An 18,462-nucleotide genomic window follows, 5' to 3' on the forward strand; every position below is an offset into this window, starting at 1 on the left:
TTCCTCTATCTCTTCAATAATGTGGAGCTTTTCTTTAGTCACGAACGAGAACTCACACGTGTGATATTACTTAAACAGACACTACCTAAATTACACAATATGTACACAGCGCAATTTTCAGTTTTGGCAGGAACAGATTTGCAAGTAATCAGCTTCATTTTCCGTATCAAAATCTAATCACAGAGAGTTACAATAATTGAAAGACGTAAAGCAGCATCAAACGTTCCCCCTCCAGGGTCACAGTAGAATTGGAGTCTAACAACAGTAAGAAATTGAGACGAAGCTCCCTTCCTAAAAATTTGACCAGCAATCAGCTTCAAAGTTCCGCATTAGACTCAATTTAGGGCAAATTAAGCAAGCTCATAATAAATAACAGCCTACCTGGAAGGAGTGAAAGAAAAAACATTCAACAACAATTTGAACAGTGTCATGAAGCCAATCATTTTTAAAACCTTTTAAGCGGAAGACAAACAGACATTTTTAATGTAACAAAGTGAAATTTTTAACAACTATTCCAATGAATAGATATAGTTTTTAAGCTGACCAACTATGTAATCATCCAGTCTCATTTCATTAACCCATTAAACCCCACATTGTTTTAACATCATTTTAATTTAATTTGTATTCAAGTAGTCTTTAAGAGGATCAATGCACTTGCAAATAACGTGTTCAGAAACTTAGTGATTCACCTAAGCTTAACAACAGCTGAAGATGTTCCCAAGTGAGAACGAAACATGTACTGTTTACAAATAATAATTTGCTAAAAAGCAAATAAAAAGTATCAAAAAGGTGGAAGATTTTCAATTATTGTAACTCTCTGAGGAACAGATTTGTCGACACTGTGTGCAGAAAAATACAATCGTACAGATTTCTTTATGTCAGGAGAATTGTACCAACTTCGATGCAAATAATACCCACACCCCAAATTTTGGAAAATATTTGCGGGAATTATTTGCGTATATACGGTGCTTCACTTTCTTCTTCCATAATATAGTGGATTTGTTTTTAAACTTTAATTATGAAAAACCAGCTTGAGATGGCTGCTACCTCATTATTTAACACAGCTGCTTTTAGGGTTAAAACAGGAATATTTTTAAAGTCAAAAAATAATATCACAAATCCTAAACAATACTTCCCTGTACATTATAAATAAATTTTAGATGGACTCATCATTGTTGGAGAGAAAATTGGGAAACACTCAATACTCACCCAAATACTTCTTGCCCAAAATTAGTTCTGGAGCTGCATAAGTGGGAGATCCACAAGATGTATACAAATGAGATTCCAGTCCTCCAGTTGGCTTTGCACAGAGACCAAAATCAATAAGTTTCAGGTTTTGGTCTTTATCTAGCAAGACATTTTCTGGCTTTAAATCTCGGTGGGCATAACCATGCTCGTGCAAATAGGCAACAGCAGACACAATCTGTCTGAAGAACGAGCGGGCATGCATTTCCCCAAGACGATTTCTTTCCACTGTAAGAAGAAAGACAGAGCTATTTCACAACTATTCCACATTGCTTAAGATACCAAGTAAATTTATTTTCGTTCGTAAGTTCAACCAGTCTAGAATGACACTGCCTTCAAAGCAAAGCCAATGTTCACTACATTTTTAGAGTTGTTTATGACTAATTAATGAGTATACGTAAAGTACATTGAAGAAGAAAAAAGAACCAACATGAAACAAAGTGTCATAAGACAACGCAGCATGCACAGTCTTCTGCTGTTAGTCATGTTTGTGTTATGAAGGAAGAAACACAGATTTTCAACACCAGCATGCAAATCTGAAATACTGACAGTGTTTGAGTGAAACACCTTGGGAGACTTTCACAGTGCTAACAGCAATGGCAAAATCAAAACTGTTTTCAGTGGCATCACAGTTTCAAAGAGGACCGAGAAATTACTACTAATGAGTGTTCTGGTCGAACCACAATTACATGGACAGATGAAATCATTAACCACATGGGAGGTTACAGTGAGTGCGCCAGAACTGTTGTCAAACCACGTACGACATTGTTAACACTACTCAGGTATCGCTGACTACTCACAATAACATTTTCGGCGAACGCGTCTGCGCATCGGCCCCTATTGTTCTTCGTGTTTCTCGCCATTATGGAACTTCTATGCTTCAAGTCATCAAACTTAGCACCACCCCCACTTCTACAACTTTTACCTATATCCTTCCTTGTACACTGTATTTTACATTCTATAAATAATGGAGATAAGTTTAATTCATACATAGAAAGACAAGAACAAACATGAAAATACAAAAGCAAAAGGGCAACTTTCACATCTTGTGATGTTATGTATAACATCCAAAGAGGCCTTTCCAGTTGCAGCCTATGGGTGATCCGAGTATGGGTGTGACATGACGATTTAGATGATAATTAGGTAGGAAGAGAGTGAAACCCGTTATCAGCACTTAGCCTACTCCGGTCAAATAACTCTATGGGATCTGTTCAAGGCTTAATGTCCCAATCCAACAGACAAATCATCATTAACCTTAACCAAGCATTACATGTCTTCATCCGAAACCCGTCTACTCCCGCGTTGGCGATAGACGTGTTTATTCGGTATTGTGAGTTACGCGCATTTGTAACCGTATGTTTCCTTTTAGGGTTGAAATATTAGCCAACAGATTCCAGGAGCGTATAGACAGGGCCTTTAACTAGGTTAAACACAGGGATTTGGAAGCTTGGTTTCCATGCTGGTGTACTTCATATAAGTGTGTTGACATTATGGTTTTTTTTTTTGCTAGGGGCTTTACGTAGCACCGACACAGATAGGCCTTATGGCGACGATGGGATAGGAAAGGCCTAGGAGTTGGAAGGAAGCGGCCGTGGCCTTAATTAAGGTACAGCCCCAGCATTTGCTTGGTGTGAAAATGGGAAACCACGGAAAACCATGTTCAGGGCTGCCGATGGTGGGATTCGAACCTACTATCTCCCGGATGCAAGCTCACAGCCGCGCGCCTCTACGCACACGGCCAACTCGCCCAGTGTTGACATTATGAAAGTTCATGTTTTTGCCTTTTCTAGACGTTATGTTGTGAAAATATATTCAAAATGAGAGTGAAATAGAGTCACAATTATTAAATAGTGATGATGAATATACGGAAATTAGTGAAAACGAGTGGGAAAACGAGGAAAGTGAAATCGTTGCAAGTGAGTGCGAAAATAACCTAAGTGACAGAGCAGACACAAGATGATGAAAGAAGGGTTCTGTGGCCTGTGTTGTCTGTAAAGCACAAAAAGTAAGAAAAGAGACTATTTATTATTGTAAAATTTGCACAGCAAAGCCATGCTCTGAAATGTATCACACAAGGGAAAGTTTCTAAACTGTCAACATCATGTGTATAATATTGTATCATAAATACTAGTTACAATGTTACTGTACATGTTTATTAGTGTATTTGCCAGTTCAATGTTTATAGCAGTAAATTATGAAGTACGGTAGAAAGTGAATTACAGCTCAGTTGTTTAGTGATCTTAATCAAGACTACTTAGTGTTGTGCCTTGTGCTATTTTTTCACTATACCAGCAGTTACGGATTATTTCTTTCAAGATCATATGGATACCTACAAGCTGACCTCCTGAAATTAGGTATGAATGACTTAATAAACCTTAGAGTACTTACATATTTGCATTTTCAGGTGTGTTAAGAATAAAAAATATTTTTACAAAAAATAATTACACTCACAAGCAAAAACTTATCCACTTGGCAAGGGTTAACAGCATCATATATAATTTCTCACTCCATATGAATCCTGTGAAGAGTTTTGGAATTGAATCCAGGTTTTTGGCACGCAATCTAATGATTAGAAATTTTCCACTTCTGCATACACTGCCATATTCAAATAGACAGCCTTCCTTCACATAAACCCGGTCCACTATATCCATTTTTTATTCATTCTTGACAAAGCTCCTTTCTGTTTCCTGGCTTCGTCAGGAGGGTGGACTTAAACTCTAATTGATTGATCTTCATTCTTGATGAGGGAAGAGAAGGACAAGAAGAAAATCGGATAAAGACAGGATTTATATTGAAATGTTGAGTTCCTTTCCTTCTTTTGTGTTTCCAGTCTTTGAGCACCTGTATTCAACTTTATCTTTTTGTCTCATCCATTTTTCTGTTTTTATCCAGCTTTCTTTTTATCCTACACTTCCTTCATCCCAAATGAAGATCTATTAAGATAGCCCATCACTGATGTTGAAACCTGCCCACCTGTTGAAGCTGAGAAGCAAAAACAAGCTGTCGAGGGCTGAAAAGAAATACATGTGGAGGGACTGGGATTAATGAGGAGAGAGCCTGTCTATTTGAAGATAGCAGTGTATGAAGACATGGAGATTGTCCTCGTCCACGTACGACAATGTCTTCTCTTTTCCAGCGCTTACCTGCCATGGTGATTATCATAATGTGTATTCCTATCTTTCCATGTTATTATTATTATTATTTAATTTGTTCTGGTTTGTTCTTTCCTACCGTGGTTCAAATCCCGGTCACTCCATGTGAGATTTGTGCTGGACAAAGCGGAGGCGGGACAGATTTTTCTCCGGGTACCCCAGTTTTCCCAGTCATCTTTCATTCCAGCAACGCTCTCCACTATCAGTTCATTTCATCTGTCAGTCATTAATCATTGCCCCAGAGGAGTGCGACAGGCCTCGGCAGCCGGCACAATTCATATCCTCGCCGCAAGTTCGGGGCTTCATTCATCCCATCCCTGACCCGGTCATTGACTGGAAAACAGGTTGTAGGTTTTCATTCGTTCTTCCCTATTACAGATGTAGGCTTTTTTTTTTTTTTTTTTAATTTGCATTATGTCGCACCCACGCAGATAGGTCTTATGGCAACGATGAGATAGATACGAATGGGATCGGGAAGGAAGTGACCGTGGCCGTAATCAAAGTGCAGCCCCAGCATTTGCCTGGTGTGAAAATGGGAAACCATGGAAAACCATCTTCAGGGCTGTCCACTGCGGGGTTCAAACCCACGATCTCCCGAATGCAAGGTGACAGCTACATAACCAAAACCATGCAGTCCCTCGCTTGGAAGATATAGCTTTAATGTTATGCAAACATTTAAATATAGTTTAGACATGACTAGGAAAAATTCATGACAATGTTTGAAAGAGTTGTTTTCTTAATGCCAGGTTTTGGTTCAATCTCACAACCACAATTAATGAGCAAATAATGAAATAGTAATGGAGCAAAAATCACTCTGGATGTGGACTGAATTCACTGAATTGATTTATGCAATTTATTTATAAAATCGGCCTTATGTCGCACCAATACAGGTAGGTTTTATGGCGACAATGGGATAGGAAAGGGGTAGGAGTTGGAAGGAAGTGACCGCAGCCTTAATTAAGGTACAGCCTCAGCATTTGCCTTGTGTGAAAATGATGATGATGATGATGATGATGTTGTTTAAAGAGGCCTAACATCGAAGGTCATCGGCCCGTGTGAAAATGGGATACCGTGTAAAACCATCTTCAGGATTAACAATAGTGGGAGTTGAACCCAATATCTCCAAAATGCAAGCCAACAGCTACACGACCCAAACCACATAGCAAGTTGCTCGGTACAAAACTGTTTGCCAGCAAGTCTTCTTAAAGCATTCAAGCCATAAACCTCAGAATGACTAGGCAATATGTTTTACAAGGACAATATTCAGATGAATTACCTATATGGTCAAAAAGCTCCCCGCCAGAACAATACTCCACCACCATAAAGAAGTGAGTGTCTGTTTCGATAATCTGGTAGAGCTTACAAATGTGGTGATGAGATAAAGTCTGTAGAGCCTGCAGCTCTAACTTCACTCTTGGAAGATCAGCCTAAAATCAAATAAAAGGATATTAATTACTTTTTTTTTTTTTTTTGCAGGTGTAAATACAAAGAATAATATTCACAATCCCTTTTTAAAAACATGATACAACAGCTCAAGGCCTGCCAAGATAATTGCTAAATTCTTGCCAAAAAGATTTTGAGAAAGATTTCCACTGTGAACTGTGAACTAACTGAAAAAAAAAATCAGACAAATAGGAGAGTGATTACTGGTATCACAATCAATAGTTTTCCTAAGCAGATAGGTGACAATTATATAGAAAATATTCTGGTGAATTGGCTTAAAATATCATCACATTTTGTTTCAGACTGTTCATCTGGTATACAAATTTGTCTCCCAATTCATAGCTGATATAATCTCTCCTACATGTAGATCTCCAATACCATTACCATCATTATTATTATTATTATTATTATTATTTCTTTTTACATACTCTTTCAGCCACTTAGAACCATAGACATCACTTGTCACCCATTTTGGATTTCCAGCTCTCCATCTCAGAGAACGTAGATTTTCACTCTTCAGACTACTTTTTGCCAGTTCTCTCTTTCTGGAAGATTCTTTATCCCATGTTAGGCTTTCAAGACAGATGACCGTAAACATGAGACAGCTTCTCAAATTTAGAGTACAAGTCTGCATTTGACCTGAGGTGATATTTGCCCTCAGAACTTTAAAGTGGACCAAGGAACTTTCGTACAAATTTCCTCTCTTTCATTTGGATCCTTTCTATCTCACCGCGGTGAGTAAGAGCCAAGTACTCAGCAGCATAATGTGGTAGAGTTGTGGAAAATGACATGCAGACTCGTTCAAACTCATTTAAAAGAAATGGATCCCGCTCAGTCTACACTCATTAAGAGCTTCCTGCTCAAGTAATCTGCTCACTGAGTATTTGGAACAACTTCACTGAAAGAACGAGTTTACCAAACTGTCCATGCTGTCTGAACACAATAAGCAGAAATGTCTGGATAGAACAAGTAGCTCAAAAACTTGAAAGTTTGAGTGACTAAGTTATTGATGCACTGTTGCCACATGCTTTCGTTCTCCGCACATCTTTCGTGTACAGATGCTGCATATAAAACTCATAATGCAATTACACAAAGTAGAAATGTGGCAATAACTCTCAGTTTGACCACCCACCGAGTGACTGAAAAATTGAGTGGTGTGGTGTGGTATACCAAGCCTGTTACCGAGTTTAAGTTGACCCTCACTGCTCACTGTTCAAATACTATCCACCTTGACTGAGCAGCAATGAGTCCAGACTTATTCATTTATGAGTCTGTCACTTCGTTTTTGCAGCAAGCTCGATCTCTGACCAAATGAGCTCAGACTCATTTACCGCACGACTCTATACTCAGGTATAGTTTTTTTTTTCTTTTGCTAGTGGCTTTACGTCGCACCAACACAGATAGGTCTTATGGCGACGATGGGATAGGAAAGGCCTAGGAATTGGAAGGAAGCAGCCGTTGCCTTAATTAAGGCACAGCCCCAGCATTTGCCTGGTGTGAAAATGGGAAACCACGAAAAACCATCTTCAGGGCTGCCGACAGTGGGATTCGAACCCACTATCTCCCAGATGCAAGTTCACAGGTGCGCGTCCCAAACCGCATGGCCAACTCGACTCTGGTATAGTGGCAGTATTTGGTCTGCCAGGAGATCAATCATATCAGTAGGTTTACAGAAGTGAAAAGCTATTTCCTCATGCATCATTATTATTATTATTATTATTATTATTATTATTATTATTATTATTATTATTGGTAGGGGTAGACCAAGGTATGAATATGACAGGCAGATTAGAGCAGATGTAGGATGCAATAGTTACGTAGAAATGAAAAGATTAGCACGGGATAGGGTGGCTTGGAGAGCTGCATCAAACCAGTCTATGGACTGATGACTCAAACAACATTATTATTATTATTATTATTATTATTATTATTATTATTATTATTATTATTATTATATAAAAAATTCGCTGGGGCCATCAAGGACCACATTAAGTCTTGTTGCATTTGACACTGAACTTGGCCTTCTTTAGAGCCCAAATTTCCTTCATTCTTTGTGAGTGGGCCTGCTTACGCTCCTCTGTCCAAGGGGCACCGTGTCTTCTCTTAGTTTGCTCGTCTCGGTTTAGCCCGTTCGTCAATATTTTCTTGCGGAAGAGATCTCTGTTAAGGGCGTCTTCAGCTGAGATATGTAGCATTTGCAGGTCTTCTTTGGTATTTCTAAACCAGGGAATTGCGGTTTTGGGGTTTGAATCAAAAAAGTGAAAGATTTCTTTAGTTAACTATCTTCCATCCATTCTTTTCAGATGACCGTAAAATCGTGCCCGTCTTTTCCTGATTGTGTCGGTAATTTTCTCTATTTTGCTGTAGACTTCCTTGTTGGATCTCTTTTGATGGATTCCATTTCTGTACTTTGATCCCAAGATTTCTCTCACAATTTTGTGTTCTCTTTTCTCCAGTTCTTCAAGGAGTCCTTTGTTGGCATTTAGAGACAGGGTTTCGGCTGCATATAGAACTACTGGCTTCAGAACTGTTTCATAGTGACGTATCTTGGTGTTTTGGGAAAGGCATTTTTTGTTGCAGATTATGCGGGATGTTAGGTAGGCTATTTCCAGTTTGCGTACTCGCTCCTGAAGTGCTTCTTTGTCCAGTCCATTTTCCATGATCTCACCCAGGTATTTGAATTTGTCTACTCGGGTGATGTCCCCGTATTTTGTATGGAGTTTTGGTGGAGCCTCTTTGATGTTAGTCATTACTTCTGTTTTCTCAAACGATATCTGCAAACCAGTTTGTTCGGCAATTTCCTTTAAAATTTCAACTTGAGCTCTAGCGTTTCTATGTTGTTTGAGAGAACAGCAATATCATCGGCAAATGCTAAGCAGTCTGTTGCGATCCCCTTGGATTTGGTTCCTATTCTCAATGGACTGTAGTTGATTTCCTGTAATCTCACCCGCCAGGTTCTGATGATCTTTTCAAGAACACAGTTGAAGAGTATCGGGGATAGCCCATCACCTTGTCGGACTCCTGTTTTGATGTCAAAGGAATGCGAGAGACATCCGTGGAACTTCACCTTGGATTTTGTATCGGTCAGGGTGGCTCTAATTAATGCCAGCAGTTTCAAATCAACTCCAAATTCATTTAAGATGTTTAGCACGACTTCCCGGTCAATGGAGTCATACACTTCCTTAAAGTCCACAAAGACAGACACATACTGCTTGGACCTTAGTGTACAATATCTGATGATCGTTTTGAGATTTTGGATCTGTTCAGCTGTTGAGCGACCTTTTTTGAACCCTCCTTGGTATTCACCTATTTGATGTTCGACTTGTGTTTCCAAAACGCTCCAGGATGGCAAGTGATAGAATTTTGTAAGTCACGGGTAGCAAAGATATTACTCTGTAGTTGTTAATGTTCTTCATGCTGCCTTTTTTGTGTAATGGATGGATCAAAGCTATTTTCCAATCTTCGGGTAGGGTCTCCTTGTTCCAAATTTCTTCTATTTGCTTTTGCAAGATATCAAGTGATTCCTCTGGGGCATATTTCCATAGTTCTGCTACTAATGAGTCTTCCCCCGGTGCTTTGTTATTTTTGAGACGGGCAATGTGGCGTTTGATTTCATCTCTGTCGGGTGGTCTGGAATCTGGGTACCTGAGTAAGGGTTCCTTGGTCTCAATGGCACTTCGCGGTTTAGAGCAATTAAGTAAATTCTTGAAGTAATCTGCCAGAATGCTGCAATTTTCTTCATTTGACATCGCCAGTGTGCCGTCCTTTCGGTCAAAGCATAGAGATGGTGGTTTATAGCCAGTGAGTTTGCGTTTTAAGGCTCTGTAGTACTCTCTGCTTTCATTCTCCTAAAGTTTTGTTCTATCTTTTCAATGAGAGATTTTTCGTATTTACATTTCTCAGTTCTGAACACCCTAGCTGCTTGGGCACGTTGGATTTTGTAGGTTTCCCAATCATTTTCTGATTTCGTAGAATAGTACTGTTTCCACGCATTGAGTCTTTCTTGGAGGACTGATTCGCAGGTACTATTCCACCAGGGATGCTTTTTGCTTCTCTTGATTTCTGCAACGTCTTTGGCGGCCTCAACAAAGAGACTTTTGGCGTTGTTAAAGTCACAGTCATTTGGTCTAGCCTTCTCCTGGAACTCCTCGACCCTTTGCCGAAGTTTATCATTGTCGAAGTATGTGATCTGTTTAGTTGTCTTCCTTGTGTTTGCGGGAATTGGTTTGAATTTGATAAGAGACATATAATGATCTAAGGCCACACTGATGCCTTTCTTTACCTTGACATTCATAATCTCAGGGCTGTTTCTCCTGGAGATTGCAACATGATCAATTTGGAACTCTCTGAGAGCTTGGACGGGAGAACGCCAAGTCATTTGCTTTCTGGGTAGATGACGAAAGTGGGTCGACATGACCTGCAGGTTGTGATTTTCGCAAATGGACACCAGTCTTTTGCCATTGGGATTGTGGGATTCGTTCTTTTGTGAGCAGGGTAATGTCCTATAACTTTCTTATACTTCTGTTCACGACCTAGTTGGGCATTGAAGTCACCCAAAAGAAGCTTGACATGGTGTTTGGGAATTTTGTTTAATTTTTCATGCAGGAGGTCCCAGAAATTATCAACTTCGTCTGGATCAGACTTGTTCTTATCGTTTGTAGGAGCATGTGTGTTAACTAGGGCGTAGGTTTTGTTCGCGCATTTAATTGTGAGTATAGATAATCTGTCATTCACAGGTACGAAATTTGCAACCGATTTAAGGATCTTGGTCCTAACAGCAAACGCGGTTCCAAGCATCACAGCTCCATTGAGAATTCCTCTTTGCGCTTTGCTCTTGAAAAATCGGTAGCCTTCGGATTCAAAAATCTCTTCATCTGGGTACCTTGTTTCCTGTAGAGCCATTATGGATATCTGATTTTCGTGAAGAGCTTTGGTGAGGGTTTTCAGCTTGCCAGTTTGTGTAAGTGAATTTATGTTGAAAGTTGCTAGAAAGGTTTTTGATTTTGGCCTGAGTTTTTGACTCTTCGGGGTACACTAAGACGCTCCGACTCGTCTCTTGCATGATGTCGAGTCTCCCCCAGAATCCGAACGAGACTCTTGCGCCGTGGTGTTCACGACGAGGGATTTATCCGAAGATTTACCCCCTGGGGTATGTTTCTTGAAATGTTGTGCCATAATGCTTTTTGACTTGACTTTGCTTCGGATGGGTACCCATCCTTTTACAACTAGGGTTGTTAGCCCTAGAGGTTGCCTCAAGATGTTTTCTGGCTTCTGGTCATTTACCAGTCTTCGCCGTAACCCTGGCAAGGGACCAGTTTTTTTTTCACGGTGGTATTTTATTTCCCTATTATCCTCTGACTCTGCTGGCGGCAGAGCCAGCGAGCTTCCCCAATTCCAATGGGACGCACCCGATGGAGGTAACCGGTAAATCCCCACACGGGTATTATTATTATTATTATTATTATTATTATTATTATTATTATTATTATTATCAGCATAACTAATATAATTTGTGTGCTGCAGACTAGAATTTGGCTATACCAAATGCACACTTTACACAAAGCAATCTTTCAGAGTCCTCAATAAAGGCTTGAATAAAATCAGACCACAAACATGTTGTATATCCGAGTTGTAAGCAACAATGAACAGCAGAATGGACATAATCTAGCATGAGGTCATCCACAGCAAGGGCACCCAGAAGAGTTTATAAGATGGAACATGCATGCAAACCATGTACTTTCATCCTGAGCGAAACCTATCTACAGCTCGAAATTCTATAGTTGAAAAATATGCAAAATAGATGTGCGAATTTTTTAGAATTCGCTTGACGTTACACCGACACACATAGGTCTTATGATGCTGATGGGAGAGGAAGCAGCCGTGCCCATATTAAGGTGCAGCCTTTTGACTGATGTGAAATTGGAAACCATGGAAAACAGTCTTCAGTGGTGCCGACAGTGGGGTTAGAACCCACTATCTGTCGGTGAGTAGTGTCTAATGTACTATGGCAGTAATGTCATTGTTCGTCCCCATTTACTCTGATGTTATTGATACATTCTTCCATTTTTTCTTTTGCAAATGAAGGCACAGTTAGTAGGATATTGTTAGTAATATCATCCGTCTGTTAATATGCACCGCATATCCTGCACTAGGTCTCTTTTTTTTTTTTTTCATTAAATTTTCCATCACTCAGAAGCATCATTTAGTTATTAAATTTGTCTGAGAAATCTTCCTCAATTCTGGACTGCATTTATTATGATAATTGAATGCTGATAAAGGTACATGATTAAATGAATATAAAATATAACACTTCCTTTTCATAAATCCTCTTTCCAAAGCACAATATTCTAATTCATAGCATCATTAACCCAGGAGTGGTAACGCAGGGTGCTGCCAGACCTCCACGGTGATATCTGTAACTACTGCGTCCATAGCTGAATAGCAATTCTGTTAATACTTTGTCTATGTCCATTCACACATATTCTCTAAACAAGTTCCTGCAGTGTTCTTTGTCACAGAGGACAAAAACTGCCATTTAATGTGACTAGGGTGCCCAGTAGCAGTGACTAAGGAAAAATATTACATTTTTATTCCATTTTAGCCGGCTGAACCTAGGGATTATAGGAATTATTAAAAGAAAATAGTTTGCGCATTTTTTTAATTATTAACAATATTATCGAAAATTTCGTAAAAATTGTTGTTCGTCACAGCTAACCGATTTGTATAGCGCCACAGCAAGTAGTGGAGACTTCGCAAATACTATGAGGAAGGGTAACAGGATTTTTTTTTTTTTTTCCAAGGTCGTGGAGACAAGGTATGATTCACCTGCTTGCCGCGTGCATTCGTCAGTCTGGCAGTCTCTCTAACATTGTCTGTTAGTTTCTTAGAGTGTAGTCAAATACTAAACGATTTTTTAATTTTATAATCACGCTGTACTTCTATTTAATTGTAATATGTGTGTAATATTGTTTCTTTGGTGAAAGTTTTATTGTATAGTATTGAATCAAAATCTCAAAAAACTATTATTGCCGCACTTAAGTTAGGAAACTGTCAACCTTTGCCTCTCTGTCGAAATTCGCTCAAAGGGCATCAAAAACTTATCATTTTGTAGCTTTTTTGTTGTCTGTATATTTTTTTACCCCCTCATTTCTAATTCCCAATCGCCACTACTGAGGGTGCCCACGGACCCTCACGTTACCATGTGGAACTTTTCATGTAGGGCCTACATTATTCTTGGTCATTTTGTTGTAAGTGCTTACAATATTTATATGGCGAGAAGCACATGAAAAATGTTTGTGAGCCTTGCACTGATGCTGGAGAGCACACAACTACTGAATCTGAATGTGACTTACAACAAAACAGGAAAAAAAAATGAAAATTCAAATGATGGCAAACGATTGGTGTATCTGTGATTTGTATCTGTTTGTTGGCGTGACAGTGAAGTACTTTATACAACATTGTAGTATTGCTCTCTGTTGAAACCTCTCTTACTGTTTAACCCAGCATCACTCCCTAGGTCTTAACGTGCATCATTATTCGCTAGTGAGCACAGCGCTCACCTTTATGTGTTTTTTTTTTGCTAGGGGCTTTACGTCGCACCGACACAGATAGGTCTTATGGCGACGATGGGATAGGAAAGGCGTAGGAGTTGGAAGGTAGCGGCCGTGGCCTTAATTAAGGTACAGCCCCAGCATTTGCCTGGTGTGAAAATGGGAAACCACGGAAAACCATCTTCAGGGCTGCCGATAGTGGGATTCGAACCTACTATCTCCCGGATGCAAGCTCACAGCCACGCGCCTCTACGCGCACGGCCAACTCGCCCGGTACCTTTATGTTTAAAGGCCAAAATACCCATATTTTTAATACGTCAATTTCAGATATTTATGTATTTATTTAGGAACACAGCTGAGCAGAGTGGCTATGGAGCCAAGCTCCACATTCAGGAGATGCGTGAATTCAAACCCTGTCGGCTGTCCTGTGAATGGTTTTCTATAGTTTCCTGTTTACGCTTCCAGACAATACCGGGAGGCAACAGGAGATTCCTTCCACCTCCTTACCTAATTTCATTCATCATCATTCATTTCATCTTCATTAGCTCCGCAACTGAGGTTCTCATCAGGAAGAGCATCCGGCCGTAAACCAAGCTATATTCATCTCACCTCATTCCTGACTCTGTACTAAGAAACGGGACTAAGGGGTAGACAAACAATTTAGGAACACAAATACTTCAATTTAGTCGAATTTGAGATAGGAGGAGTATGCTTAGTATGAACTAAATAATGCAAGCATTTATCCAGCATAATAGGAAACACAAATTTTATGCAGTGAGTCATTACTCCTATTGCTTTCAGCATCCTACCTGGAACACCGTTTGCAAATTTTGTTTCCGGTTTCGAACATCTGTAACGGGACCATGGAGGCCCTAGTTGGTAATTCTATCCTTTCCTAAAATTAATGGAATACAGCCTTCAATCAACGAAAGTGCCTCTTCTTCCTCAGAACTTGCAGACACTCAATTTCAGAGTTATGATCACTTTCATCTGTTTCATTACCATCACTTCCGTTGTTCAAGGCCACTTCCTCCAAAGTTACACCCAACACAAAAGTGTCTGATCAATGGATGCCATTATAAAGTGTATAAATTAACTAACAACAGTCACAATATAAACATTTCACATTAAACACAAGCATAAAACAAACCTTGACTTAATACAATGCGCAAAATGAGAGTAGCACTGTTACTACTGAGCGCACCGCTCACCCAACATGCACTGTCGTGCCTAATAATGGATCAAGGATCTTGGTGTTTTAAAGATAATGGAAATGACATCACCTTCCTAACAATCAGTTTAAAAGGTACAGAGAGTTTCAAAAGAAGACATAACATTCCAGCAAAAAAGCTATAGCCTATACTACAGAGCTGAACGCCACAATAATCAGGCGAGTAACCGCGGGTTAAATATTAAAATTAGATTTTATGTTCATTCCAGTATCACATAAAACAAGAAACTGATGGGATCCAAAGACACCCCACGTTGCTATTAACGTTACGAAAAGTCATGTTACCTCCCTCGAGTTTACTTAGGATGTGACCTGACCACAACACAATACAGTTGTCAATCACAGATTCTATCCACCACAGAAAATCAGAACACAAAACATCAAATTTAACTCTTAAAACATTTTAAAATCATATCTTTCCCAGTTGGAACTTGTTTAAAATTCTACAACAGATACACAAGTCAAGATATAGGAAACTGCAAATGAACCTACCAACTTCATTTCTGTCCAGTCAGGAATCAAACATCACTATTAGATAGTTAATCTGTTATTCAGTACTTACTCCAAGACAGGCCTTCTCCATAATTTTAACGGCCACCTTCTCTCGAGTCAGACAGTGAGTAGCAAGTTTCACCTTTGCAAAACCACCACATCCTATAGTTTTCTCAAGGTCGTAAAGACCTTTCAATACAGCATAACGAACCATTGATAAGCCTACCAAAGCTACAAAACCTGTCAAGAGAAAATAAGTAATATTGTATTTACATTTACAAATATAAAAACAACACTAGCAACGTGAAAATAAATGTCAGGAATAAAGCATAGAGAACTAAAAGACATCAGCAATGCAATTACATAGACATTAATCAGTGCTGGAGAATACTTCACTCTGGCTATTAACGAATAACATTTAATGAAGCTCACAGCTACTTAACTTGACACCACGTAGCCAACTCGCTAAACAGTACGTGTGTTTACGGTACTTATGATTCCTTGTAAAGTCCAAACACAATTTCAATTACCATTCCCGGGTGTACAAGTTCGAAGCTGCACAACATGGTCTTTAAAATAAATTTTAGGATATGAAAAGTGATCAGCCCAAGAAAATGGTAGGAATTTCTTACCGCTCTGCGCAAAAGGCTGCTAAAATGATGATGTGCTAGTCTCATGCACACTTGTGCGCATTCTCTTTTTATTATTATTATTATTATTATTATTATTATTATTATTATTATTATTATTAAAATTTGACAAACAGTGAGTTGGCCGTGCGGTGAGGGTCACGTACCGGTAGATATAACCTTGCAATCGGGAGAGAAGATTCGAATTCCACCGTCGGCAGCCCTGAAGATGGTTTTCCGTGTTTTCCCATTTTCAGACTACGCAAATGCTGGGGCTGCTCCCTAATTAACGCAACGGCCACTACCTTCCCAATCCCAGCCTTTTCACATCCTTACGTCGCTGAAAACGTTGGATGTGTTAGTATATAACTTAACCACAAAGAAACCATACAAACCCATTTAACACAGTAAATTATCACGGCCAATAAATAACATATATCAAACCAGTCACTTAACTACTAGGTATTAGAACTCATCATATATCACAATAAATATATTATTAAATAGCACACGCCTTGCCTTTAAAATTGTTCACCAACAGTTTCAATAAGTCACAAAACACACTGTGAGTAACTTAAAGAAGAAAAACACATCAAAAATTATTGGTTAAATCCCAAAATATAACTTACAATTCAAAATTCATACGATTTCCCACATTCAAAACTTCAAACTGAAATCGACATTCCCTTGCCAACGTAACGAAACAAATCAGTAAAATTCCCAACAGTACATAAGGAGAATGAGCTGCCAATATGATTATCTATCGCCTTTAACGTTTATTTAAGTTTTTCGAAATAATTATAAATACGTGAGTTTTCTTAAATTGGTTTCGAAAAAACAGTAAATTATAGCAAACTGGGTCACATCTATCATGCCCAGATCCAGGGTCTACTACCAACTTCTGCTATCAGCTGATTAGGAAAGTGTAACTCCAAATACACTATTCATTTATTCATTCATTCCTTGAACTTCTAATGAACAGCAATCTCCTTGATTAATAATGCCGTACTTCAAATAGAAATTGATAGAAAGATATAAGAAAAATACACAACCTTAACAATAGGAGAAATAAACACAATATTAATGGAAGATTAAGTCATTCCTTGTAGAATTCTCTCAAACATATGTTTATATTGGTGCACACAAGAGCACGCATGGTACCGTATCCATAACATTGCCTTGCATTCAATTCACAGGAGAGTGGAGCAGATGATGGGTGGTGATGATTATTGTTATAAGAGGAAGTACAACTAGGTAACCATCCTAACACTGATCAGAGAGGAAAAATGGCAGGATACGGCACTTCGAAAAATGAAGATATCGGCCAAAGAAAGACAAAGGTCACGAAAGGCGTGCAAATGAAAGAACCCTTAGAATCGAATTCTCTTGTACTATCGGGGTCGGATAGAGCAACAGTCGACCAAGGGAGCTCGGATAAGATAAATGAAACTGACATAAAATATGGAAGAAATACAGTACTCAGCTAAGGACCCCGTAGTCACCAACACACGCTCCCAAGTTGAGAAATCCTGATGTCCCTTTTATTCGCCTCTAACGACAGACAGGAGATATCGTGGCTGTTCTTCTATCGACCCCACACATCTGGTGATGAGGAACGTGCGAATTTGGAAAATACTGAAACGAGATAACAATAGTGAAAGGACGAATAAGAGAACTACCTACAGATAACCCTAATGGCTGGCAACCACGTATTACTTAATTGAAATTGTTAGGATTTCTACGTATTTCCACAGCTTCCCGTATAATCCTAGACCTGTAGTGTTTAGTATGAGTAAGAGCTCGAACATCTTGGAACACGACATCATGACCCGACGATATGACGTGCTCAAGCTGTTGATGATTTATCTGGCTGGTTGAGGCGAATATTTCGTTCATGCTCAATTGATACGAGAACCAATGGACCGGCATGTTTAACCATTGTATACCTTGCCGAAAGTGATGGTGCCAAACACGGTTTTTATATTGTGCCTGCGGAGGACCTTGGCATCATATGGGAAGATCGTCTTAAATCGAACATCGCTGATAATGCTTACATATCGTTTGCCGTGCAGTAATAAACAAAAAAACGGTCCACTTCCTTGAGATATTTCTCTTGCAATTCCCTCGTATCCTGAACATATGCAGGTACCGGCATGTGCCTCATACTTAGCAGTTAATACACACACAATATCACTCCAACATTTACACCAGTGGCGTTTCGTGACATATTACTCTGAAAGGGCTGTGCAGCCTTCTCTTACCCCTCTCCAATCGGTCCAGTTTTCACTGACCAGCAACACGATACTTTTAAATAAATAAATAAATAAATAAATAAATAAATAAATAAATAAATAAATAAATAATAGTAATACGATGATACGGCCGGAATAGAAATCTGCTCGCAATACAACATTAATTAACTACACTACAATGGCATTTATGCACACACATTAACAGACTAACAGCTAATGCAATTCCGACTACTATTACACTGCACTGGTACTATGTTCACAATCACAGTGATAATAACATTCACGAAAACAAATAAATAGTGCACTCCCGAATTTTCTACCTCCTTGCTCAAATTTCAAAGCATCACAACGTATTTAATAATTAGACCACCCCAGAAATAATGCCGTCACATTATGGTTACATTTTGAATCTTTAGTTTCCTTATAGAAATGAAACGTTTAAATAGTCAGTATAATAGAATTCATTGT

At 39.0% G+C, this 18,462-nt stretch overlaps 1 protein-coding gene across 1 annotated transcript in view; it reads right to left on the minus strand.

Annotated features, from left to right (window-relative positions):
- The window catches only part of LOC136879281 (maternal embryonic leucine zipper kinase), a 544,919-nt gene extending 529,592 nt beyond the window's left edge, over positions 1-15,327 (minus strand). The window contains exons 1-3 of the mRNA XM_068228854.1: positions 15,184-15,327; positions 5,674-5,824; positions 1,210-1,473 (exon numbers count right to left, since the gene is read on the minus strand). Of these exons, the coding sequence (XP_068084955.1) occupies positions 1,210-1,473; positions 5,674-5,824; positions 15,184-15,327 (559 nt within the window). The remainder of the gene's footprint in view (positions 1-1,209; positions 1,474-5,673; positions 5,825-15,183) is intronic.
- Between the last annotated feature and the right edge of the window lie 3,135 nt (positions 15,328-18,462).

This window comes from Anabrus simplex, chromosome 8 (assembly GCF_040414725.1).
Source record: "Anabrus simplex isolate iqAnaSimp1 chromosome 8, ASM4041472v1, whole genome shotgun sequence".
In the NCBI taxonomy this organism is placed as follows: Eukaryota; Metazoa; Arthropoda; class Insecta; order Orthoptera; family Tettigoniidae; genus Anabrus; species Anabrus simplex.